The 26,619-nt window shown below is 46.4% G+C and overlaps 1 protein-coding gene across 1 annotated transcript in view; it reads left to right on the forward strand.

Annotated features, from left to right (window-relative positions):
• Positions 1 to 14,414, forward strand: part of ampd1 (adenosine monophosphate deaminase 1 (isoform M)) — a 67,624-nt gene extending 53,210 nt beyond the window's left edge. The window contains exons 12-15 of the mRNA XM_078197751.1: positions 4,908 to 5,028; positions 6,704 to 6,877; positions 8,938 to 9,048; positions 11,901 to 14,414. Of these exons, the coding sequence (XP_078053877.1) occupies positions 4,908 to 5,028; positions 6,704 to 6,877; positions 8,938 to 9,048; positions 11,901 to 12,059 (565 nt within the window). The 3' untranslated portion in view covers positions 12,060 to 14,414. The remainder of the gene's footprint in view (positions 1 to 4,907; positions 5,029 to 6,703; positions 6,878 to 8,937; positions 9,049 to 11,900) is intronic.
• The last annotated feature ends 12,205 nt before the right edge of the window (positions 14,415 to 26,619 follow it).

A 26,619-nucleotide genomic window follows, 5' to 3' on the forward strand; every position in this document is an offset into this window, starting at 1 on the left:
TTCCCAGGTTGAAAGTGTTAGAAAATGATCACCTGAAAATTTCTTCTGGCTGACTTCCATGCTGATATTTTGTCGTATTCAGTCACCATGACACAAGACGAAGCTTGTTTCCATTTGACTTTCCAGATTTAAAGTTGAGTATATATTTTGCTGAAATGGATATATTACAGTGCAGTGACAAAGTGAAACAGAATGCTGGAGCTCTGAGGAACTGTACATTGAGAACCAAGATTCACTTTACTAATTCACAACATGATCCTCTCTGTACCCTGACTGAGGATATGTTCGGGTGCTGCATTGTCAGAGGTGCCATGTGGACAATGAAGAATAGATTGCACTACCCGACACATGTCCTAGATATGCTACTTGGGTTCATTGTCAGTGACACCTTCTGTTAGTTAATTATCCTCCTAGTCCTGGTGGGACATAAGGCCACAACAATTCTCCTACATCGGGTGCTATCTTGTGCTGTGGCTCCACATAAGCCCCATCTCTTCTGGTTCAGTCACCACAGCCCTGTGCCATGCTGTTTATGGTTTGCCCATTTACACTTCCCAGCTGGTGTCCATCTTTGAGTAACCTTCGGTATTTACTTCTGGGACATCCTTAGCACATGTTCGAAACATCATGTCCAGTGCTTCTTAATCTCAAGGGCAATGATATAGTACAGTAAGAAGTTTAACAACACCAGGTTAAAGTCCAACAGGTTTATTTGGTAGCAAAAGCCACACAAGCTTTCGGAGCTGCAAGCCCCTTCGTCAGGTGAGTGGGAATTATGTTCACGAACAGAGCATATAAAGACACAAACTCAATTTACATGAATAATGGTTGGAATGCGAATACTTACAACTAATCAAGTCTTTAAGAAACAAAACAATGTGAGTGGAGAGAGCATCAAGACAGGCTAAAAAGATGTGTATTGTCTCCAGACAAGACAGCCAGTGAAACTCTGTGGGGGTTACAAATAGTGTGCCATGAACCCAATATCCCGGTTGAGGCCGTCCTCGTGTGTGCGGAACTTGGCTATCAGTTTCTGCTCAGCCATCAATGATATAGTAGCCAGCCTCCTTCTACAGACCCTCAATGGCAATTTTATTTAGCCAGTAGACGTTACAGATTTTACATAGGCAACTATTATGAAAGACATAGACCTTGCCCATGTCTGTCTTCACCATCCTCCAGCATTCGGATCCATATAGCAGGACTGACTTTACATTACTGTTGTAGAGTCTGATTTTGGTTTTAAGGCTGTATTATTTGGACTTCCAGATGGTTTGAAGTCTGCTAAATGCACCTCCTAGCTTTATTCAGCTGGACCTTGATGTCCTTCTTCGCCTCATTACCGTTACTGATAAGGCTCAAGGTAAGTGAAGTCCTCGACATACTCTAGCACTTCACCATCAATGGTAATTGGAGGCACTGCTGGTGGATTGATGCTCCTGACTTGTGTTTTCTGCTTGTTGATATGCAGACAGTCATAGAATCCAACAGTGTGGAAGGAGGCCATTCAGCCCATTGAGTCTGCACTGACCACGATCCCACCAGGCCCAATCCCCATAACCCCATGTATTTACCCTGCTAGTCCCCTGACACTAGGTCAGTTTAGCACGGCCAATCAACCTACATCTTTGGAGTATGGGAGGAAACTGGAATACTCAGAGGAAACCCACGCAGACATGGGGAGAACGTGCAGACTCCACACAGACAGTGACCCAAGCTGGGAATCGAACCCAGGCGCTGGCGCTGGGAGGCAGCAGTGCTAACCACTATGCCACCGTGCCACCCTGGCTACCTTTGCATCATCCCTCCTCCTAAGCTCATCTAAAACTTGCCCCGTTCACCAATCGCTGTGTTCAATGTCACACAGCGGTCCCAGTTGAACGATGTCTCATTTCAAATTCTCATCCTTGTTCTATAATCTCTCCGTGATTTTGTCCATGCTCATCTCTACGATCTCCTCCGGTCCTCCAACCTTGGGAGATAGCTGCACTCCTCTACACCCCCAATTTTAATCATTTTATAGGTCTAAGTTTATTTATTACCTGTCCTGCTGAGTCCTGGAGGTGACAAAGTTGAGGTCCTCCAAGTATAAGAGAAGGTGCATTGAGTACCTCTGGGACAGTCTGATGTTGTTTGGCACCATGGTGGTGAGAAATACACTCAACTGGGCTGAATTCTCCATTCTGGGGATCCGTTGTGAGCTGGAATGGAAAATTTGGCATTACAGCCAAAACTCCATTCACTCTCAGTGGCACCGGAAAATCCCAGTCACAAATGAGGACAGAGGACTTTGGCCAATAGGAGAGTGCAGCTCTGCTGCTCTCTGAACTCTGCCTCAAACCATTCAGACAGTGTATTGCCAAGGATGCTACAGCATTTGATTCTCATTGAAGTTCCCAATGAGATTGACAATCTGAAGCAGAATTCCGTAGGTTCTGAGAATCTTCCACAGGCTCTCATGGTGAACATTGTCAATCGCCTTCTTAAGGTCTATGAAGTTGATGTAGAAGGCTGCATTCCATTCAAGGCATTGCTCTATGAGGTTGTGCAGAGCAAATCTCTGGTCTTTACATCCTCTGCCCTTGCGGAACCCAGCTTGATCTTGCCTAAGCTCGTCATCAATGGCCTTGTCAATCCACTTGAAGAGAATCCTATGGGGATTCTGCTGGAGATGGAAAGGACTGTCATTCCTAGCCAGTTGTCGCAGTTGCAGACGCCCCTTTCTTTGGCAGTTTGAAGATGAGGCCTTCACTCCAATCTTCTGGTATGACTTTTATTTTCTCCCGTCTTGCAGAAGAGATCAGTAAGCAGCCAGGCAGCCGTGTTCACATCTGCCTGCAGAGAGTCTATTCCAAGGACTTTGCCATTTTTTTATGGCTTTGATGGCTTCTTGCATTTCTGCTCCAAGGTGTGGACTGGGATTAATACCAACAATGTCTTCAGAAACTGGCAGATTAGCTGGACCATCGGCTCAGGCCGGTTAGGAACCTTTTCAAAGGGCTGAACCTATCTTGCAGCTTGCTCTCTCTCTCTGTAATTTGTCTTTGACTGACGTGGTGTGATTAGTGTTTTGTACACTGAGCTGTTTAGTCATGTTTATACTCTGCTCAGTTCTCTTTCTGCGGCTGGTTCTGCCTCTCTCGCCAATTCCTCAACAAAGGCTCTCTTGCCTCTTCTTTACTTCTTTGTCTTTGGTCTTATATTGTTCTTCAGGCTGTTCTGCCAGCCTGGGTGACTGAGTGTCAGCTGCTTTTCCTTAAGTCTTCTTCTCTCTTCAATCTTCTTCCACGCCTCTATTCTGAAACACTTTGATTGAATCCATTGATCTTCTTCAGTGGAATGCTTCTCTGATGTTGCCTCACTTCTTTTCAACTGTTTCTGGATCTTCTTCATCTGCTTTGACTAGTAGGCTAAAGTGATTCCTGAGTTCGATGATAAATCCCTTCTTTACATCAGGAGATCTAATGTCCAACACTTGTAGTTGGTATCGGGTACTGCAACTTCAGTTTGATTTTAACTATCCCCAAATGTTGGTTACTATTGCCTTCTGCCCCATGACGGACTTTGACATCCAGTAGAGAACTCTCCTCCATTTGCTGTTCAGGATGATGCAGTCAATCTGGTTGACAGAATGAACATCTGGGGATCTGATAGTTTATGGATGACTTTGTGAGGGAACACTGCACCTCGGATGACAGTTATTGTGTAGGCAGAAGTCAGCTAACCTTTCGCCCTTGTACTTGATGCTGCCACAGCCATGTCACCCCATAGCTCTTTGCAGTATTTGGAGTCAAACTTTGCTCTGATTAGCCGATCGCTCATGGGTTCCTGTCCTACGAGAGACTTTGTTTTGTCCTTGCTCCGGTTTCTTCCCGCAGTCCGAAAGTCGTGGTTAGGTGGATTGGCCACGCTAAATTCTCCCTCAGTGTACCCGAGTCGCCACACTCCAGGAGCTAGAGTGTGGCGACTAGGGGATTTTCACGGTAACTTCATTGCAGTGTTAATGTAAGCCTACTTGTGACAATAATAAACAAACTTTAAACTACATCAGAATAAATACCTGTAAAAGAAGACTCTCAGATTAACAGCTATTTACAGGTTGGCAGTTACAGAGAATGTATTTTTCTCCTAAGTATATAATGGTAACATTCAACAACATCTACCAGCTTACTTTGTCAAGCTAAATTGAGTAGAATGATTTTCAGAACAATTAAAATTGAATAAAGGGTTTACCCACTTGCCTTCTCACTTTGATTTGACTAACTAACTTTTAAACTGCATGTGTCAAGGATGTCCAGCCCCAGGCTGCTGGTGTCCCCTATAGAAGAGAAATATAGAAGCATATAGGGGGGTGCAATGGCCTAGTGGTATTATCGCTAGACTATTAATCCAGCTAATGTTCTGGAGACCCAGGTTCAAATCCCACCACGGCAGATGGTGGAATGTGAATTCAATAAAAAATATCTGGAATTAAGAATCTACTGATGACCATGAAATCATTGTCGGAAAAATCCATCTGGTTCACTAATGTCCTTTAGGGAAGGAAATCTGCCATCCTTACCTGGCCTGGCCTACGTGTGACTCCAGAACCACAGCAATGGGGTTGACTCTCAACTGCCTCAGGCAACTAAGGATGGGCAATAAATGCTGGCCAGCCAGCGATGCCCGTGTCACACAAATGAATAAAGACCTAACCTGTGGCCTGAGTTGAGCAGCACAGGGGCCAAGAGGAACAGAAATATGTTTGTATTATCAGCACTGCACTGCACAGTCAAAAGGACAGGACAGACTAAAGGGACATGCATACATGTCCCTTATGCATTCAGACAAGTGATTGGGTGAGATTTTAACTGTGTGAATGGGGTGCGTTAATATCCATGCTTTCATCTCTTCTCTCATTCTTCCAGGGAGAGAGGTATGAACACATTCTTATTCCGTCCACACTGTGGTGAGGCTGGAGCTGTGACACATCTACTGACAGCATTCATGACAGCGGATGACATCTCGCACGGACTCAACCTGAAAAAGGTCGGTGCATGAGAGAGACCGAGGGAATGGGGAAGGAGCAAGAGAGATCAGAAGGGTTTGAAGGGAAACCCAACAACTGTGTTTTCCTCATTTTCCAAGCTGGAGCAACTCACGCAGCAGACCTGTTCTCCATCAGAGAAAGGGAAAACAGGAGCTCTTTGTGCTGAAATATTGTGAGCCAGGCTGGGAAATAGCTGCTACCCAATCTCAGAAACCCTGCACAGCCAGAGCTTGTGCACTGCAGTCAGAAGGCCAGTCCTCTGGCAGTGTGACAGAGCTGGGAAAAGACACTCTCTGTACTGGGAATTCCTGCAACCCCAGCCCCAGGATAGCCCTGATGGGAGGCAGGAGGTGGTCAACCGGGGTTCCTTGCTCTCCAGGAAGGCTCAACAGGAGGCCAGCAGGGGGCGCCAGCAGGGGGCTCCAGCAGGGAGCACAGCAGGGAGTACTAGCAGGGGGCTCCAGCAGGGGGTCCCAGCATGAGGACCAGGTTGGGTTTCTCAGTGAGGAGTGGGTCGGGTGGTTCCAGCAGAAAGATGAACCCAGCATGAATTTTCATAGATGTAATAGAATCATAGAATTACAACAGTGCCGAAGGAGGCCATTCGGCCCCTTGAGCCTTATAGTCGCACCCAGGGCTCTATCCCCTTAATCCCACTATATGGAATATAGTGTTCAATTCTGGTCGCCACACTACCAGAAGGATGTGAAGGCTTTGGAGAGGGTACAGAAAAGATTTACCAGGATGTTGCCTGGTATGGAGGGCATTAGCTATGAGGAGAGGTTGGAGAAACTTGGTTTGTTCTCACTGGAACGACGGAGGTTGAGGGGCGACCTGATAGAAGCCTACAAGATTATGAGAGACATGGACAGAGTGGATAGTCAGAAGCTTTTTCCCAGAGCGGAAGAGTCAATTACTAGGGGGCACAGGTTTAAGATGCGAGGGGCAAGGTTTAAAGGAGATGTACGAGGCAGGTTTTTTTACACAGAGGGTGGTGGGTGCCTGGAACTCGCTGCCGGGGGAGGTAGTGGAAGCAGATACGGTAGTGACTTTTAAGGGGCGTCTTGACAAATACATGAATAGGATGGGAATGGAGGGATATGGTTTCCGGAAGGGTAGGGGGTTTTAGTTCAGTCGGGCAGCAAGGTCGGTGCAGGCTTGGAGGGCCGAAGGCCTGTTCCTGTGCTGTCATTTTCTTTGTTCTTTGACAGCATCCCGGTGAATGAGGACAGGTGTTGCTGAATGAACTGGTGTATGCTGAGTCAGTGAGATTCAGTGGACAGTTCAATGACAATGTGAAGAAACCCAATGTCCTTCCTATCAATTACAGCCCCCCACCACCTCCCATCCCCCCACCCTCTAAATCTTGCCCTATTTTCTTGTCTTTAGCACTGACGAAGGGTAATCCTGACTCGAAACGTTGGCTCTACCCTCTCTCCACAGATGCTGTCAGACCTGCTGAGATTTTCCAACATTTTCTGTTTTTGTTCCAGGTTCCCGGCACCTGCAGTATTTTGCTTTTATAGAAGTAGCTGTGTGTCCATTGCTATTTCATGAGATGTTAGGACATGTTTGGACACACGGGAGCAGTTTGAGCACACTGCTTCAGTCACACACACTGCGTGGGGATGAAGGTTATAAAGCTGACATTGAGAGGTCCTCTTCTTCTTTCAGAGCCCGGTGCTGCAGTACCTGTACTTTCTGACTCAGATCCCCATCGCCTTGTCTCCGCTCAGCAACAACAGCCTCTTCCTGGAGTACGCCAAGAACCCACTTCCTGAATTCCTGAGGAAGGGCCTGATGATCTCACTCTCCACCGATGATCCCATGCAATTTCACTACACCAAGGTGAGAATCACCCAGATCGCTTAGCAAGCAGAGTGCAGCACTGCCCAGTGTTTCACTGCAGGTATAGTGGCTGAAAGCAATCCCCATGGCTCATCGGGGGAAATGCATTGCCTGGCATGGCAATAGATTATGCAGCATGGACAGTGCTGAGATAACTGCTCTCCGCCAGACACTAGCAGGGATTCCTCAATCAATCACAATACTCAGCAAGGATTCTCATTCTCCCATATTCCCCTCTAGAACCAACAAAATAAGGAACGTGCATTACAAAGCACCTTTCACAGCCTCAAACATCTCAAAAGCACTTCACAAACAACAAAGTGAAGATAACTCCTTTGCTATCTTTTGAATAATATGAAAGGAATTTCTACTCTGACCCTTCCTGTCACGCTCTGGTTATCATTCCCCATATCACAACTCTGCACTGTTGCCTTGTCCTTTGTCTTTAACTTTCGAAATCTCCCCTCATATGAACCCTCTCTCCCCCCCCCCCCCCTCCCCCACCTCACTAAACTATTTATCTAAGGCCCCCTCTGAGGCCCTGATTAGCCAGTACACCATCCACGGGGCACTTCAGGTGAAGACTGTCCCAATGACACAGCTCCCAACACTGTTGCCCAATGAATCAAAGCCCATTCTTTCCACGCCACTCATTCAACCACACATCCAACTCCCTGATCTCATTTATTCTATCCCTGTTTTTTCATGGCTTGGGCAGTGACGGAGAGATTACAACATGTGTGCTTCTGCTTTTTAATTTAGTCGTTAGCTGCTCATGCCCCCTTAACAGGACCTCTTTCTGAGTCCTCCCACTGCCACTTGTGTGTTAGAACATAGAACATAGAAAGCCACAGCACAAACAGGCCCTTCGGCCCACAAGTTGCGCTGATCATATCCCTACCTCTAGGCCTATCTATAGCCCTCAATCCCATTAAATCCCATGTACTCATCCAGAAGTCTCTTAAAAGACCCCAACGAGTTTGCCTCCACCACCACCACCAACGTCAGCCGATTCCACTCACCCACCACCCTCTGAGTGAAAAACTTACCCCTGACATCTCCTCTGTACCTACCCCCCAGCACCTTAAACCTGTGTCCTCTCGTAGCAACCATTTCAGTCCTTGGAAATAGCCTCTGAGAGTCTACCCTATCCAGACCTCTCAACATCTTGTAAACCTCTATCAGGTCACCTCTCATCCTTCGTCTCTCCAGGGAGAAGAGACCAAGCTCCCTCAACCTATCCTCATAAGGCATGCCCCCCAATCCAGGCAACATCCTTGTAAATCTCCTCTGCACCCTTTCAATGGCTTCAACATCTTTCCTGTAATGAGGTGACCAGAACTGCGCGCAGTACTCCAAGTGGGGTCTAACCAGGGTCCTATAAAGTTGCAGCATTATCTCCCAACTCCTAAACTCAATCCCTCGATTAATGAAGGCTAGTACGCCGTACGCCTTCTTGACCGCATCCTCCACCTGCGAGGCCGATTTAAGAGTCCTATGGACCCGGACCCCAAGGTCCTTCTGATCCTCTACACTGCTAAGAATGGTACCCTTCATATTATACTGCTGCTTCATCCCATTGGATCTGCCAAAATGGATCACTACACACTTATCCGGGTTGAAGTCCATCTGCCACTTCTCCGCCCAGTCTTGCATTCTATCTATGTCTCGCTGCAACTTCTGACATCCCTCCAAACTATCCACAACACCACCTACCTTGGTGTCGTCAGCAAACTTACCAACCCATCCCTCCACTTCCTCATCCAGGTCATTTATGAAAATGACAAACAGCAAGGGTCCCAGAACAATGTGACAATCTGACAAATTCAAGGTTACGTTTACTGATGCCAGCTTTTTATTCTGAATTTATCCAGTTGGCTTTAAAACAGAATTTAAATTCACAAACCACCAGAGTGGGATTATGAACTAATTCTCCATTAGCTCTGAATTATTAGTCCATGCCCACTGCACGAACCATATCCCTGTCTTCCACTGTGATGCCAAATGTCAGTATAGAATAGACTATTATCATGTCCTTCATTGTGTGTCACTTTCGACAGGAGCCGCTGATGGAGGAATATGCCATTGCTGCTCAGGTCTTCAAGCTGAGTACCTGTGACATGTGTGAGATAGCACGGAACAGTGTCCTACAGAGCGGCTTCTCCGAACAGGTAAGTAGCCCCGGCTTGGGATTACTGAAACGTGCATCGCGAGCGTTCCAAAACCCTTTTTAACAAAAAGAATTCTTCATCGTCTTTACATTCTAGTCTGATCACACCTTTAATTTTTGATGGTAAAGTTCCTTTCTCTCCCTCAAGGTGAAAGTTCAGCCTGTTCACATAGTGTAATCAAACGGCAAGGGACCAGGTTAATACAAATTACACATTTTACAAATAAAGACACATGTCTTTAATTATAGGCATCAAATATAATGAGTGGCATGGACAGAGTGGATAGCTAGATGCTCTTTCCTAGGGTAGAAAAGTCAAGTACTATGGAACGCCCTGCCCGGGGAAGTGGTGGGAGCAGGTACAATAGCGACATTTAAAGGGAATCTAGACAAATACATGAACAGGATGGGAATGAAAGGATACGGACTCCGTAAGTGTATACGGTTTTAGTTTAGGCAGGCATCATGATCGGCGCAGGCTTGGAGGGCCCAAGAGCCTGTTCCTGTGCTATACTTTTCTTTATTCTTTGTTCTTTATAAACACAAGAATGTTATGCTAAACTTCAATAAATCACTAGTTAGTCCTCAGCTGGAGTATTGTGATCAATTCTGGACACAACTCTTTGAAAAGAGGTTGTGGAGATTTAGCAGAATGGTACAAGGGATGAGAGGGCTGAGTTATGTGAGGAGATTAGACAAGTTTGCTGTTGTCCGTTTTAGTGCAGGGCAAGTTAAGCAGGGATTTAATCCTGTTCTATCCTGCTGCGATGGCATGCCAAGCTCATCCATCTTGTGCCATCCTCACATCCAGTGTGAATCATCAGCAACCACTCTGTGACATCCATCATCCGACTACGCCTCGTTCTGCCGCCCTCTACTTTACCTTCCAGGAGAGATCTCAGTAGTTATTCAGCTCTAATCAAATGACCGAAATGCTGGCATTTTCTTTTCTGGATGTGACTTTTTAAGAGTTGTTTTTGTTTTGCGATTTCATATACCTCTTCATTGATCTTCTGGACTGCATATGGATTTTAATAGGGAATTAATGGAGCAGTTCAAATTAATGTTGGGTTTTATAAAGTAAATGAGGAGAAACTGGTACCACTGCTGGATGGGTTGTTAACCAGAGCGCATAGTCTTGAGATAACTAGCAAAAGAACTAATTGGGGGAAGATGAGGAAAATATTTTTATGCAGCAGGATTTTATGATCTGTAATGTATTGCCTAAAAGGATGATGGAAGTTAATTCAACAATAACTTTCAAAAGAGAATTGGATATCTATACTTGTAGGGGAAAAGATCTGGAGGAAAGAATAGGGTAGTGAGACTAATTGGAGAGTTCTTTCCAAGAGCCAATGCAGGACAATGGGCCAAATAGCCTCCGTCAGTGCAGTAAGATTCTCCGATTCTAGCAACATCAAGGTGGCTCACTGAGAAATAAAATTCAAGGTACATAGCAGGTGTCCGAGGCCTAGCTACCTTCAGCTGCATCATCAATGACCTTCCTTCCATCTTAAGATCAGAAGTAGGGATGATTACACAATGTTCAGTATCATTCATATCTCCTCAGATACTGAAGCAATCCATGTCCAAATGCAGCAAAACTGGACAATACCAGGCTTGGGCTGGCCATCTCCAAAAGATAGATCAGTTCATCAACCCTTGGCATTCAAGGGCATTCCTATCACTGAATCTCTCTCTATCAATAACCTGGGGGTTACCATTGACCAGAAATTGAACTGGACCAGCCAAATAAATACTGTGGTGACAAGAGCAGGTCAGAGGCTAGGAATCCTGCAGCGCGTACTCACCTCCTGACTCCCCAAAGCGTGTCCACCATCTACAAGGCACAAGTCAGGATTGTAATGGAATACTCCCCACTTGCCTGGATGGGTGCAGCTCCGACAACACTCAAGGAGCTCAACACCATCCAGGACAAAGCAACCCACTTGATTGGTACCCTTTCCACTACAATAAACATTCAGTCCCTCCACCATTGATGCATAGTGGCAACAATGCGTACCATACAAGATGCACTGTAGCAACTCAACATATCTTCTTTGCCAGCACCCCCTAAACCCACAACTTTTACCACCTAATGGCAATGAAAGGCTGACCCATTTGCAAGCGACGATTAACCAATTGATCCAATTAGAAGCCTGGTTAATACCTGTTAATGGAGGGTGACTGTGATGGTCCAGTGGATTGTACAGTCCAGGTTCTCGGAGGAGGCGGGGGGCTTCTTTAACTACCTGGAGGTGGTCTTCTGGCCAGGTAGCAAGTGCTCCAGGCAAGCTTAGAGGCTCCCGTTCCTTGCTTTGTCATTAATTGATCGCTCTGGTATAAATCATCCAGTCCACATTTGGGCTTGACAAAAGCCTGCAAGGAAAAACTTGCCTGTGGAATTTGTACCTTAATCATTTCCTGTTTGAACCCTTCAACCATCCTTTCACAGAGCTTTCCAAACTCTCAGCCTCTGCCACCTAAAAGGAGAAGGACAGCAGACGCATGGGAACACCACTATCTGCCAGTCCCCCTCCCAACCTGACTTGGAAATATATCGTCGGTCCTTCACTGTCATTGGGTCAAAATCCTGAAACTCCCTCCCTAACAGCATGTGAGTGTACCTACATGGACTGCAGAGGTCCAAGAAGGCAGCTCACCACCACCTTCTCAGGATCAATTAGGGAGAGACAATAAATACTGGCCTAGTTAGTGATGCCCACATGCTGTGAAAGAATCTTCCTTGCCATTTTGTTTCATTCTCCTACACAGCACCAAAGGTTTCTCATTGCTGTTCGAATTTTCAATGTGATTTGCTGACTCAGACATTTGTTTAACCTTACTCTGCAGGAGAAAGCCCATTTTCTGGGACACAACTACCGCCAGGAAGGCCCAGCCGGCAATTGCATTGAGAAGACGAACGTGGCTCAGATACGGATGGCCTATCGCTATGAAACACTCTGCTATGAACTGAACCTGATCAAGGAGGGGCTGAAAGATCTGGAGTAAAGTCACTGCTGCTACATCAGTGGAAAACTGGTGATGTGGGTTAATCCACCATTAGCTCTGAAAGCTACCCCTGTAGTTCTAGTTGCTCAGGTCTCCAGAAAGAGTAGGAACATCTTAATGAGCCAGTGGCAACATTTTGGGAAATTTGCTAGTGATTGGTGTGAAATGTCACTCATGCCAATGGCAGATCACTGTGAAAGTGGGTAAGCTATGAGGAAGTGTATCTCCGGAGCATGGATCCACAGGCCGGAGCTCATAGTTTCCAGTTATATGAACGTTTCTACCTTCCTCCAATGTGCAATCATTGGAACTAAGGTAATATCATGAGTTTAAGTTCTTTTGTTTTCAGTTCAGTCTTATTAAGGATTGTTCCAGTGTGATTTGGAACTCCCAGCTGTTTCCGTGTTGCCTCTAACAAGCAGTAGCTGCCACTCAGATAAAAATCCTGTTATTGTAGGGCAGCCTCTTCATTACGATGTTGTCTTTCTGTCAACTTCCCTTCACTGAGCCCAGCCTCTTTTTATCGTTACAAATATAGTAGAGGAGGGGAGGCGATGGCCTAGTGGCATTATCGCTAGACTATTAATCCAGAAACTCGGCTACTGTTCTGGAGACCGGGTTCAAATCCCGCCATGGGGGAATTTGAATTCAATAAAAAATATCTGGAATTAAGAATCTACCGATGACCATGAAACCATTGCCAATTGTCGGAAAAACCCATCTGGTTCACTAATGTCCCTTAGGGAAGGAAATCTGCCATCCTTTACCTGGTCTGGCCTACATGTGACTCCAGAGCCACAGTAATGTGGTTGACTCTCAACTGCCCTCTTAAAATGGCCCAGCAAGCCAATCCGTTCAAGGCAAACCAAGGACAGGCAACAAATGATGGCCAGCCAGGGCCACCCGTGTCCCACGAATGAAGAAAAAAAAAGTTAGAGACAAGTTCAGAGTGTAGCGCGCTTGCTCAGCCATTTTGTTGTTGCTAATTCCTTATTTTGATGGGGCATTTGAAGAACAGAATCAGTTTTTGTGTTGAACAAGTGACCCAACAACATTCTTCAACAAGATCCAGCAATCCACACTGTTGTTCTCTAATGAGGGAAGAGTGTCACGCTGTGCTTGTCTAGTAATCTGCCTGTGATGGCACCAACTCCTATCCTTCCGTCTGAGGGGGCAATAAGAAAAGTAGAACTGACCTCAGTTTTTCTGTGATGCTGAGGGGGAAGGTCCCTGGCTAATAGCCAGTTACCCCCTGCATTGAAGTGGGTATGCATGCACGTCAGGACACGTCTTGGTTGTAATGCCCTCCCAGCTGGATAGCTGACTGGTAATCACGGCCTGAACACATGGATAGTCAATAGGGGTAATGGAGGCCACTGTTGTGCTTTGGACCACACATAATACAGGTGAAGAGAGGGTGTAGGGATTACAGAAAACGGATGAGAAGAAATACAACAATATTAGCAAAAGGTGGCAACTCTTCACTTTTAGATGGGATGTAGCCGGGCTCATGAGTCAGTCACAGCTCTGGTAGGAATATTTAGCTCCGCGCCATCACATAAATAAAAACATGTACATAGGATGCCAAACTTCTGTTTGTGCTGCACCCACAGCTGTGTGCAGCTGGCAGTCAATATGGAATATTGGCATCAGGAACCTGAATGCAGACAGGGCAGAGAGTGAAAAAGAACTCTGATCATAGTGCTGTAACATTCTATATCACAGCACAGTGTGATAATGTCACCTGTCCAGCAAAGCTGATCAGAATCCTCACTCATGTCCTAGCTTTAACCAAGCTTTAAATATATGGCAACCTTCCGAATCAGAAGCCAATGGGGTAAACACCAAAACAATCCAGTAACTTTATTTTATGAGTGTCACAGGTAGGCTTATATTAACACTGCAATGAAGTTACTGTGAAAATCCCCTAGTCGCCACATTCTGGTGCCTGTTCGGCTTCACTGAGGGAGAATTTAGCATGGCCAATGCACCTAACCAGCACATCTTTCAGATTGTGGGAGGAAACTGGAGCACCCGGAGGCACGGGAGCACAGGCACAGATTTAGTTACCCGAGGCTGGAATCGAACCCAGGTCCCTGGTGCTGAAAGGCATCAGTGCTAACCACTGTGCCACCTTGCCACCCACTTTGGAGTGATACAATTCTCGAGCAAAGGATAAGAATCAGATTGATTCCAGATCATGACATTTGTGCAGTATTAACTCTTGAAGTTTGCTATGTTTTCCTTCTTGATCTCTCCTCACTCCTCTCATTAGCCTCATTGTCTCCCTAATGTAGCTTGTTACAAGCCGCATCTTCCCTGCTTGTTGTATCGGTATTAAAAGTTTTTAAGTTCTTTGTTGTGAAACCTGAGCTTAAGTCGGAGCCCTCTGCAAGATTAACATCCTTTTGCAACAGGCTCCTCTCCCATCTGATCAAGATGATCAGGACATTAGTGTTTTCTACATTTGAAGGAAGGTAACAGACTTGACAACAAAGCTCACTCAAGTATCTCAGTATCAGAAAGTTTTCCTTAAACCCCACCTAATGTGCAGAATGCAGCAGAGACAATGGGTGTAGAAGGAGTTTAGTCTTCTCGAACACTGCTGTAGGTGGTCCAGATTTCAATGCAATTTGTCACAGTCAATTCCAAACCTGTATCTTGGCATTCTTTGATAATTTCCTTAGATCCTTAATCAACTGAAGGTGTTTGCTGCCTTTCTATGTGGGAGTTTAGAAAAATAAGTCATCCAAAACAGTTGTTCTGTGATAAGAGAACTTGGTGTTAACCATTGAAACTCCCAATGCCTTCAATACAACTTGTGCCCCAATCACTGTCTTCTTTAAACTAATGCTTAGTCCAAATTCATCATAAGCTAGTGAAAACGTAAAGTTCCTTGTCACTGTGTGAAACAAACACTCGGTCAATGGTGACGAGAAATTCTCTCATCAGTGGCTGTCTGAAATTCCTTTCTGCTCCATAAATGCCACATTTGAAGGTCTGGGCTGGAGTAATCCACCTTTGGCACTGGGTAGGGTAGAAAGGAGTGTTGGAATGTACAAAAAGTATTGGCACCAAAATACATCCCTGCTTGACATCGCTTGGGATTTATCAGATTGTTCACTGGATTGGACACTTCATGGAAGGATTGAATCACACTGAGGTGCATTGCAGAGTGGGATGCTGACAGGGGTGGGGGTGGTGACCTACCAATTCTCTCCAGTAACTGGAGAAGACCCTTTCTGTCGACTAGGCCCAAAGCCTTTGTAGGACTTATAGAGACCATGTCAAGAGGCTTCTCCTGCCCCTGATGCAAAGAATAATTGTCCATGAGGTACCTATGACAGACTGCCACCTGTGAACATGTACATCTGTGAGTAGCCATGATTGAAGAAGGAGTGAAGGCTGAGAAGATTGGTGAAAAAGAGAAAAAGAATAATGGGTGGGGTTCTTCCCCCCCCCTCCCCCCCCCCCCCACCGCCCTACCCCCCCAGCCGAATGTTTCACAGCAGCGGCAGTAGCCCACCATTGGCTGGTGGTGGGATCATCCAGTCCCGCTGCAGTCAAAGTTGTTCACACCCTCTGCCACTCGGGAACCTGTTACCATTGGCAGGACTAGAAGACCGGAAAATTAGGTGATGACCTAGTGGTACAATTGCTAGACTATTAATCCAGAAACTCAGCTAATATTCTGGGGACCCAGGTTCGAATCCCATCACGGCACATGGTGGAATTTGAATTCAATAAAAAAAATCTGGAATTAAGAATCTACTGATGACCATGAAACCATTGTCGATTGTCTGAAAAACCCATCTGGTTCACTCATGTCCTTTAGGGGAAGAAATCTGCTGTCCTTACCCGATCTGGCCTACATGTGACTCCAGAGCCACAGCAATGTGGTGACTCTCAACTGCCCTCTGAACAAGGGCAACTAGGGATGGGCAATAAATGCTGGCCAGCCAGCGATGCCCATGTCCCACGAATTAATAAAAAAAACCCCATCTCATATTTTTGGCATTGATTACAAGAATGAGGAAGACCAGAAAAAGCTGTAAGGACAGAACGCAATGGGTTTAAAGCTGTTACCAGAAAGTTTAGATGAGGTTCCACCAACTGGGAGCTACTGTTCTATTTACATCTAATGGTTAATTTCTGGCATTTATATACTGTTTGCCTGTGTGTGTCAGATTATAAAAAAGTTTGAGTAGTTTGTGATGTGGGGACAGAAATGTTAATCATTTGAGTCTGCCACGCATCACGATGATTTAAATGCCAATCCTTCGCCCTGAGTACTTCAATGGGATGGCCATCTCCTCAGATTGTAGACCCTGAGGGTCCCATGTGGTAGTCTCGAGCTATTAGTTCACTCAAGCTCATACCATGAGTCTATCACTTTAGGCTACCTACACTCAGAGACTGACTGGCGTGGACTTTGGAGATGTTTGTTTGAGAGGCACATAGTTGAAGAGGAGCAAATGGAATGGAACATCCAACCTTGCAACACCAGATCTGAAAGTATGGGTGAAGACATTTCTCCTCACCTCAGTCCTAAAAGGTTTATCCCTTATCCTCAAATGGTGTCCCCTAGTTCTGGACTGCCCCATTGGGAACATTCTTTCTGAATCTACCATGTCTACTCCTAATAAGTTTCTATGAGATCCCCTCTCACTCTTCTAAACTCCAATGAATACAATCCTAACCAACTTAATCTCTCCTCATATGACAGACCTGCCATCCCAGGAGTAAGCCTGGTAAACCTTTGCTGTATTCCCTCTATAGCAAGGACTCCTTCCTCAGATAAGGACACCAAAACTGCACACAATACTCCAGGTGTAGCCTCACCAACACCCTGTACAATTGTAGTAAAACATCCCTATCCCTATACTCAAATCCTCGCGCTGTGAAGGCCAACATACCATTTGCCTTCTTTACTGCCTGCTGTACCTGCGCGCTTACTTTCAGCGATTGATGCATGAAGACATCAAGGTCTCGCTAAGTATCCACCTCTCTCAATTTACACCCATTCAAGTAATAATCTGTCGTCCTAAAGTGGATGACCTTATAATTTATCCACATTATACTGCATCTGCCATGTCTTTTCCCATTCTCTCAGCCTGTCCAAATCACGTTGAAGCATCTCTGCATCCTCCTCACAGCTCACCCTCCCATCTAGCTTTGTATCATCTGCAAATTTGGAGAGAATACATTTAGTTCCCTCATCCACATAATTAATAAATAACTAGCGCAGATCCCTGCAGAACTCCACTAGTCACTGCGTGCCAATTGGAAAAATACCCATTTATGCCAACTCTTTGCTTCCTATCTGCTTCCTAACTAGATGTCGATCCATCTCCACATTAAGATCAAATGGTGCTACTTCGAAGGGGAAGGTACTCTGAATACTATCTGTACCTCAACCAGCATCACTATCTACTCAGTATTGCATTGCTGTTTGTGGGATCTTTCTGTGCACAAATTGGCAGTCATGTTTCCCACTTCAGAACAGTGACTTCATTTCAAAGGTACTTCACTGGCTCCAGAACACTTTGTAATGTCCTGAGGTGGTGAAAAGCGTGAGATGAATACAAATTCTTTTTCTAATTGTTCTATGCTGGCAGCAGTAGTTTGTACAAAATCTCGGGGATTTTCCCAGTAACTTCATTGCAGTGTTAATGTAAAGCTTATCTGTGAGAGTAATAAATAAACTTTAAAAAACAAAACAGGAGCTGATTATTCACTCGCCTCGATCTTCAACCCACTGAAGGTCACGGAATGATGGCTCAAACCTTTTCTAGGGACTTGTTATCTGGTCCCAGTGTCACTTTTATTTGACTTGAAATAAAAAACCTTGGCAATATTTTCTAAGTCAATGGAAATTGAAAACTGGTAGTTAAAAAAAGAACAGCTGCTGAGTCTGAGCCTGCAGTAGGCCGAAGCGAGAAGGGCTGAGTGAGTGACACTCCCAGTTGCACCCCAGTTACTGAAGACTGCAGTTTGGCAACTAAAATAAAAACACATCCACATCGTGAGTGATTTGACAGTTGTTTATTCCTGCTTTTTCACTGGGAAATGAATTCAGCTCGTTCCACAGCTGATAGATTCATATCTGATTCCCCCCTCGTCACCCCGTGTCAGTCTCAGTCTCAGGAGACAGCCCAGAAATGGTTTGGACTGTCTGACGCTAGGCCTGAGTGACAGCTAGTCTAACCTGAGAGCTGAGCCTGCAGTAGGCCGGGGCGAACAAGGCTGAGTGAGTGACAGGTAAACCCCGGGGGCTTGACCTGACCTGACCCCAGGTGAGTGAGGGAGCGAGTGTGAGCGACAGGCAGCTCTGGGACGTGCCCTAACCCGGCTGAGATAAGTGAGCTGTGTGCCAAGCAACCTCGTGACTCGCACTCTGTCGACTTGCTCATTAACAGGGCCAGCGCTTATCCTCCAGCACTGCCTACCCAGTTCAAATTTCAAAATAAGTCTCGCTTGTGTACTTATGACCACCATGAACTGGCCATTGAAAGGTTAAAGTTCATTTTCTTTATGACCCTTAAAAGACTCCTCTGAGGGGCTGCAAAAGGATTCGAGGGCCCGCAGGAAAGCCTCAGCGGCCCATTCTTGTTTCCGGGGAAACTGCAGCCTAAGCAGGGTCCATAGCAGGTGTCAGAGCTGCTTCTGCTAATAGCACATTTATTTTGTCCCAGTTTTATGGCACAACAAATGTCATTTCTCTGCAGGGACGTTCTAGGCCGGAATTTTACCGTTTCACCCGCCGCGGGAATTGGAGCGAGTGAGGGGCAGAGCATGGAAAGGTCTGTTGACCTAGGGTGGGATTTTATGGTTTTGGGTTGAGTGAAGCTGTAAAGTCCCACCCATCATCTTCACATTAGGATATGAAGGTTTATAGCTTGCCATCAGAATTGGGGACTGTTGGACCCAATTTGCTGGCTAGATATCAGCTATGTCCCGTGGAGAAATCTCAGATGTTCCACAGGACGCTGTCAGTGGAATTTCTCCCCTGGACACAACTTAGAGATTGGACCCGAAATTGCGACCAATGTTGACTGATTTGGCCAATGTCAAGTTACCTCAATTATCCCCCTAATCTCATAGAATCATAGAATCATAGAATCCTTACAGTGCAGAAGGAGACCATTCGGCCCATCGAGTCTGCACCAACTACAATCCCAACCAGGCCCTATCCCCATAACCCCACATATTTGCTCCACTAATCCCCCTGACACTATGGGGCAATTTAGCACGGCCGGTCCACCTAACCAGCACATCTTTGGAGTGTGGGAGGAAACCGGAGCATCCGGAGGAAACCCACGCAGACACGGGGAGAAAGTGCAAACTCCACACAGACAGTGACCCCAGGCTGGAATTGAACCTGGGTCCCTGGCGCTGTGAAGCAGCAGTGCTAACCATTAATCTCATGAATGTAACATCGGCATAAATTAATGTGAACAATCCGGTTTCTAGAAAACAGCAAACACGCACCTATATATTTCTTCTTTGAGTCTTTCCATCATCATTCACACACACGATTCACAGCATATTTCAGAACTTGCAAAGAAAGATATTTGTCAATTTTTAATGTGGTTTATACTTTGCCTGAAAATTGCATTGAAAAAAACAGAAAATGCAGCACAGGTCTCTGAGGATCAGATAAAGTTAAAGAAAAGCTCCTGATAAACTAAGAGACAAGGAAAAATCATTTTTCTTCCTGCTGTGTCTAAGCATTTGCTTGCAGATTTGAGACACTCCCAGGCCAGTTGGAGTATCCAGGATGAGGCCTGTTAGTGGCCTGGGGGATTGGTTGGCCTGAGGGTTTCATGGATGGACATAAAGGATGGAGGAGGCTAGGATGTATTTGGTTTGTGTGCAGACTGTATGGGAGTAAAACCATAGAATCTTTACAGTGCAGAATGAGGCCATTCGGCCCATTGAGTCTGCACCGACTCTCCGAAAGAGCATCTTACCCAAGCCCACCACTCCCCTTCCCCCTATCGCCGTCCCGCCCTACCCCCTTAACTCCGTGCATTTAGCATGGCCAATCCATCTAACCTGCACATCTTTGGACCGTGAGGGGAAAGCGGAGCACCCGGAGGAAACCCACGCAGACACAGGGAGAATGTGCAGACTCCACACAGTCACGCAAGTCAGGAATTGAACCTGGGTCCCTGGCACTGTGAGGCAGCAGTGCTAACCGCTATGCCACTGTGCTGCCAGCTCACCATCACATTCTCAAGGCAATTAGGGATCTGCCAACAACACTCACACCCTGTGAAAGAATTAAAATCAAGACCCCAGGCCACTGTAATTTACAGCACAGTCTGTATTTATAATGTTCCTGTGAGGTGCTTCGGGATATTTCATTACATTAAAAGTGTTATATAAATGTAAGTTGTTCTTTTTGCCTGCAATATCATAGAATCATAGAATCCTGCAGTGCAGAAGGAGGCCATTCAGCCCATCGAGTCTGCACCGACCACTTATCCCCATAACCCCATTCATTTTACCCTAGCTAGTCCCCCTGACACTAAGGGGCAATTTAGCATGGCCAATCCATCTAACCCACACATCTTTGGACTGTGGGAGGAAACCGGGGGAAACCCAAGCAGACACGGGGAGAATATGCAAACTCCACACAGACGGTGACCCGAGGCCGGAATCGAACCTGAGTCCCTGGCGCTGTGAGGCAGCAGTGCTAACCACTGTGCTGCCCATAGTCAATTGAAGTTATGTCATCAAATCAGAGCCCGATTATTGAAGTCCTGTGCACCAGGCGGACCCTCTAGTGCCGTAAAGTCGGGAGCTTGGCTTCCTTAGCCCCGACTCAGCTGCACTCGACATAAGGCCTCAGGAACCCGCTGGCCTGCGTTACTCTTGCCCAGCCTGGGCGGGCGGGAAGTTGGGACAAGAAAGGAGCGGGTTCATCTCCAGTGAGGTAAGTAGGGGCGCAGTGGCAATCTGACTCTGGTGCTACCTCAGCAATGCTACGGGCCAATGACCCAGCGGTGGGGAGGGGGAGGGGAAAGGGAATTTAAGGACTCCCTTTTCCCCTCCCCCTCCCCACCCCTGGAGGGGATAAAGGAGCAGATGGAGCAGTAGGAGATGGAGGGACTGAGTAAATGGGGCAAAACACATGTAACAGGAGCAGTCTCCTGGGTACTGGAAGAACTACTCATCTTTCAGAGCACGAATGATTGGTACGAAAGGCCTCAGTTAGTGATTGTACTGCACCAAGTAGTAAAATGAATTGGAAACATACAAGGAATCATCACATTGGGATTAAAAGGCACACTCATATTTAAAAATTTTATTTAGATGCTGCAGACAAATTGCCCTTTTTATGGGCAATAAATTCTGGCCTAGCCGGGTGAGACACATCACATGCATAGAAACATAGAAACTAGAAGCTGGAGTAGGCCATTCAGCCCTTTGAGCTTGCTCTCCATTCATTATGATCATGGCTGATCTTCGAATTCAATATCCTGATCCCCCTTCCTCTCATATCCCTTCATCCCTTTAGCTCCAAGAACGGATATACTTTTTAAATGCTCAGGGTTGGTCTTTTGGGCTTCCACAGGCTTGGTACAGGGGCTGGACTCTGCTATTCATATTTTTAATGACCTTCAGGAGACAGAGTCAATTGATACTGTTCATGAGAGAGAGAGAGCGTGACTAGATGCTGAGTATCATTGATTAACACTTGGGCAGATGCAATGACAAATGGCATCCAGCTTCAGCAAGGATCAAGCAATCTGTAAGAGTTCGAATTCATCAATTAGAATTCTGCAGTTAAGGGATTTCTAATGTAGCAGAATATAGAGTCAATTCATTTTGGAAAAAAGTTGTCATTAACTTCTGGCCTGTAGCCAGCAGCTTCCCGTACAGGAGATGGGCAGATGGATCTGAAAGGAAATTGCAGGCAGTAACTCACCTTTCTCACAGTACGCCAGTCAGTCTGGACACTGACAATGCCTGTGTGGGTATCTGGGACATACCCATCAGGTAGAGGCGAGGACTGATCGTTGTGCCCAGGCAGAGTCTCAATCTGGGCTGCAGGAGGGTTGCAATGGTTAGCCTTTCAGTCTGCTCCTGAATTGCTGTACGGAAATCGCTATTGAATGTGGGCGCGTGCGCCCGACCACACTGGCCCCAGGACCAGAAAATCTTGCCAGAGGTGAATGGTCAACGGACCTTTGCATGGTCCCCCCAACCACCCACCGCCCCCCCCACACCGCCCCACCCCGCTACCCCCTCCTCCCCCTGCCAACCCACTACGATGGGAAAATTCCACCCATTGTGTCTGCATGTGCATTCACACATGTGCCTCTGTCTGTTTAGGTGCAAATATGTGTGTATTTTGTGTGTATGGCCTTGGCATGTAGAACATAGAACATAGAACATTACAGCGCAGAACAGGCCCTTCGGCCCACGATGTTGCACCGACCAGTTAAAAAAAAAAACTGTGACCCTCCAACCTAAACCAATTTCTTTTCGTCCATGAACCTATCTACGGATCTCTTAAACGCCCCCAAACTAGGCGCATTTACTACTGATGCTGGCAGGGCATTCCAATCCCTCACCACCCTCTGGGTAAAGAACCTACCCCTGACATCGGTTCTATAACTACCCCCCCTCAATTTAAAGCCATGCCCCCTCGTGCTGGATTTCTCCATCAGAGGAAAAAGGCTATCACTATCCACCCTATCTAAACCTCTAATCATCTTATATGTTTCAATAAGATCCCCTCTTAGCCGCCGCCTTTCCAGCGAAAACAATCCCAAATCCCTCAGCCTCTCCTCATAGGATCTCCCCTCCATACCAGGCAACATCCTGGTAAACCTCCTCTGCACCCTCTCCAAAGCCTCCACATCCTTCCTGTAATGTGGGGACCAGAACTGCACACAGTACTCCAAGTGCGGCCGCACCAGAGTTGTGTACAGTTGCAACATAACGCTACGACTCCTAAATTCAATCCCCCTACCAATAAACGCCAAGACACCATATGCCTTCTTAACAACCTTATCTACTTGATTCCCAACTTTCAGGGATCTATGCACACATACACCTAGATCCCTCTGCTCCTCCACACTATTCAAAGTCCTCCCGTTAGCCCTATACTCAACACATCTGTTATTCCTACCAAAGTGAATTACCTCACACTTCTCCGTCCGCCACCTCTCGGCCCAACTTTGCAACCTGTCTAAGTCTTCCTGCAAACTACGACACCCTTCCTCACTGTCTACCACACCACCGACTTTGGTGTCATCAGCAAATTTGCTAATCCACCCAACTATACCCTCATCCAGATCATTAATAAATATTACAAACAGCAGTGGCCCCAAAACAGATCCCTGAGGTACACCACTTGTAACCGCACTCCATGATGAATATTTACTATCAACCACCACCCTCTGTTTCCTATCCGCTAGCCAATTCCTGATCCAATTTCCTAGATCACCCCCAATCCCATACATCTGCATTTTCTGCAGAAGCCTACCATGGTGAACCTTATCAAACGCCTTACTAAAATCCATATATACCACGTCCACTGCCTTGCCCCCATCCACCTCCTTGGTCACTTTCTCAAAAAACTCAATAAGGTTAGTAAGGCACGACCTACCTGCCACAAAACCATGCTGACTATCACCTATCAATTCATTACTCTCCAAATAACTATAAATCCTATCCCTTATAATTTTTTCCAACATCTTGCCGACAACAGAAGTGAGACTCACCGGTCTATAATTCCCGGGGAAGTCTCTGTTCCCCTTCTTAAACAATGGGACAACATTCGCTAACCTCCAATCTTCTGGTACTATACCAGAGGCCAACGACGACCTGAAGATCAGAGCCAGAGGCTCTGCAATCACTTCTCTTGCCTCCCAGAGAATCCTTGGATAAATCCCATCCGGACCAGGGGATTTATCTATTTTCAGACCCTCCAGAATATCCTGCACATCCTCCTTATCAACTGTAATACTGTCTATTCTACTCCCTTGCAACCCAGTGTCCTCCTCAGCTATATTCATGTCCCCTTGCGTGAACACCGAAGAGAAATATTGGTTCAATGCTTCACCAATCTCCTCCGGTTCCACACATAACTTCCCTCTGCCATCTATAACTGGCCCTAAACTTGCCCTAACCAACCTTCTGTTCTTGACATACCTATAGAACGCCTTAGGATTCTCTTTAACCCTATCCGCCAAAGTCTTCTCATGTCCCCTTTTAGCCCTTCTAAGCTCGCTCTTCAACTCCCTCTTAGCCAATCTAAAGCTTTCTAGTGCACTACCCGAGTGCTCACGTCTCATCCGAACATAAGCCTCCTTTTTCTTTTTAACCAACAAAGAAACTTTTTTGGTGCACCACGGTTCCCGTGCACATGTACATTTTACAGTATATGCATATATTTATCTGTGGCCCAGATCTTCTGGTCATATACCAGAGGTATCACCAGAGGTTCCAACGCAAGCACTCTACGGCAATTTCCCAGGAAGTTTCAGCTTCAGGTGGGTTATTCCCCTGTGACTGAATCCTTTGAGAACGCCTCCAACTCTGAATTAGAGTCAGAGATTGAGGAGCGTTCCAATTCACTGACCAGAATAGTTATCAGGAAAAGGTTAGACTGGAAAAAAAATCAAACCTAACCCATGGATAAATATATAACTGACAATCCCACAGACAATGCCGCCCCCGACACTCTGGCACCCCACTGACCCACCCACTGCACTTCTCCCCTGACTCTCCACAACGCCCCCAACCCTCCATCCCCCTGACTCTCCAACTCGCACCCCTGACACTCCCACCAAACCCACCTCACAACCCTATTCACCCTGCCACCCAGTGCAGCCTGTCACCCACCACCCTACCCACTTGCACACTGACCTCACACACTCATTCAGTAACAGAGTGGAAGGCTCTTTAAATGTCCCAAAGCTCTGTCACTAAATGAAAACTTTACAAAACACAGCAGCTGCTGCCATAGAAAGGGGGACGCGACTTAGCTTCCACCAGAGGTGAGGTGCCTGAAGATTGGAAGGTGGCAAATGTTGTGCCTTTGTTTAAGAAAAGCCTGGGAACTACAGGCGAGCGAGCCTCGCATCAGTAGTGGGTAGGTTGTTCAAAGGTATTCTGAGAGGCAGTGCAGTGTAAAAAATAGAAGTGGAGTTCCAATCCGACCTTGATTGCCAGTCCTTGGAAGATTTTGCCCTGTGTTAATCTGGGTGTATCTACATGTATTTGTGTACATCTTTATGCATATAATATGTAAATGTGTCATTGTCTGCATGCAAATATTTGTGTATATGTTTATATGCTATGTTTATATGATTGTGTGTATTTTTGTGTGTGTCTTGTGTGTATATGTTTATGTGTGTGTTTACAGGAGTTGGGGAGAGAGAGAGTGGGGGTGGGTGCACTATTTTCTTATGAGGAGAGGTTGGACAGGCTGGGCCTGAATCTATCGGAGTGGTGATCTTAATGAATCATAGAAGATCCTGAGGGGATTTGACAGGGTGGACGCTGAGAGGATGTTTCCCCTCGTGGGAGAGACTAGAACCAGGGGACACGGTATAAAAGTGAGGGGCCTCCCATTTAAGAGGGAGATGAGGAGAAGGTTTTTCTCTGAGAGGATTGTGAATCTTTGGAACTCCCTTCCCCAGAGAGCGGTGGAGGCAGGGTCAATGAAGGTATGTCCGGCAGAGGTGGATAGATTCTTGCATAAACGAGGGAGTCAAAGGTTATTGGGGATAGGTAGAATGTGGAGTTCAGGCCACAATCAGACCATAGAATCCATAGAATCCCTACAGTGCAGAAGGAGGCCATTTGGCCCATCGAGTCTGTACTGACCAATCCCACCCAGGCATTTACCCTAGCTAGCCCCCCCTGACCATAAGGGGCAATTTACCACGGCCAATCCACCTAGCACACATTTTTGGACTGTGGGAGGAAACCGGAATATCCGGAGGAAACCCACGCAGACATAGGGAGGACGTGCAAACTCCACACAGAACGTGACCCCAAGCCGGGAATCGAACCCGGATCCTTGGCACTGTGAGGCAGCAGCGCGAATCACTGTGCCACCGTGCCGCCCACATGATCAAACATGGTCTTATTGAATGGTGGAGCAGGATGGAGGGACTGAATGGTCTGGTTTGTGTGTTTGAACAGAGAGAGCAGAGTGAATGTAATTCAGAGGTAACTCTTTTCTAGCCTTCGTGAACTCCAGCCCACAGCAGCTTCCCAATCAGTTTCACAAACAGCAACAGCTGATCCAGCAGAACGCGTGGAGAGGATCCGTTACCCAGCTCTCCTCGCACAAAGTGATGGTGTTAATGAGAATGGAGAAAACGCCGACGATGGAACACTGGGGCACACTGAGGGTGACGGTGTGGCTGAAGAAAGTGAAGCCTTTGCAGTGGAATTGGCTGTTATATTGGCACACACATGAGGGCAGTGTCACAGATGCCAGCCATGGAAGCAAGGCAGGCGGTTTGACCATACTGAAAGCTACAATGGGGTCAGGGCGGTCAAGGAAGGGTAGTATCCATCATGCAAA

This window comes from Mustelus asterias, chromosome 25, assembly GCF_964213995.1.
Source record: "Mustelus asterias chromosome 25, sMusAst1.hap1.1, whole genome shotgun sequence".
In the NCBI taxonomy this organism is placed as follows: domain Eukaryota; kingdom Metazoa; phylum Chordata; class Chondrichthyes; order Carcharhiniformes; family Triakidae; genus Mustelus; species Mustelus asterias.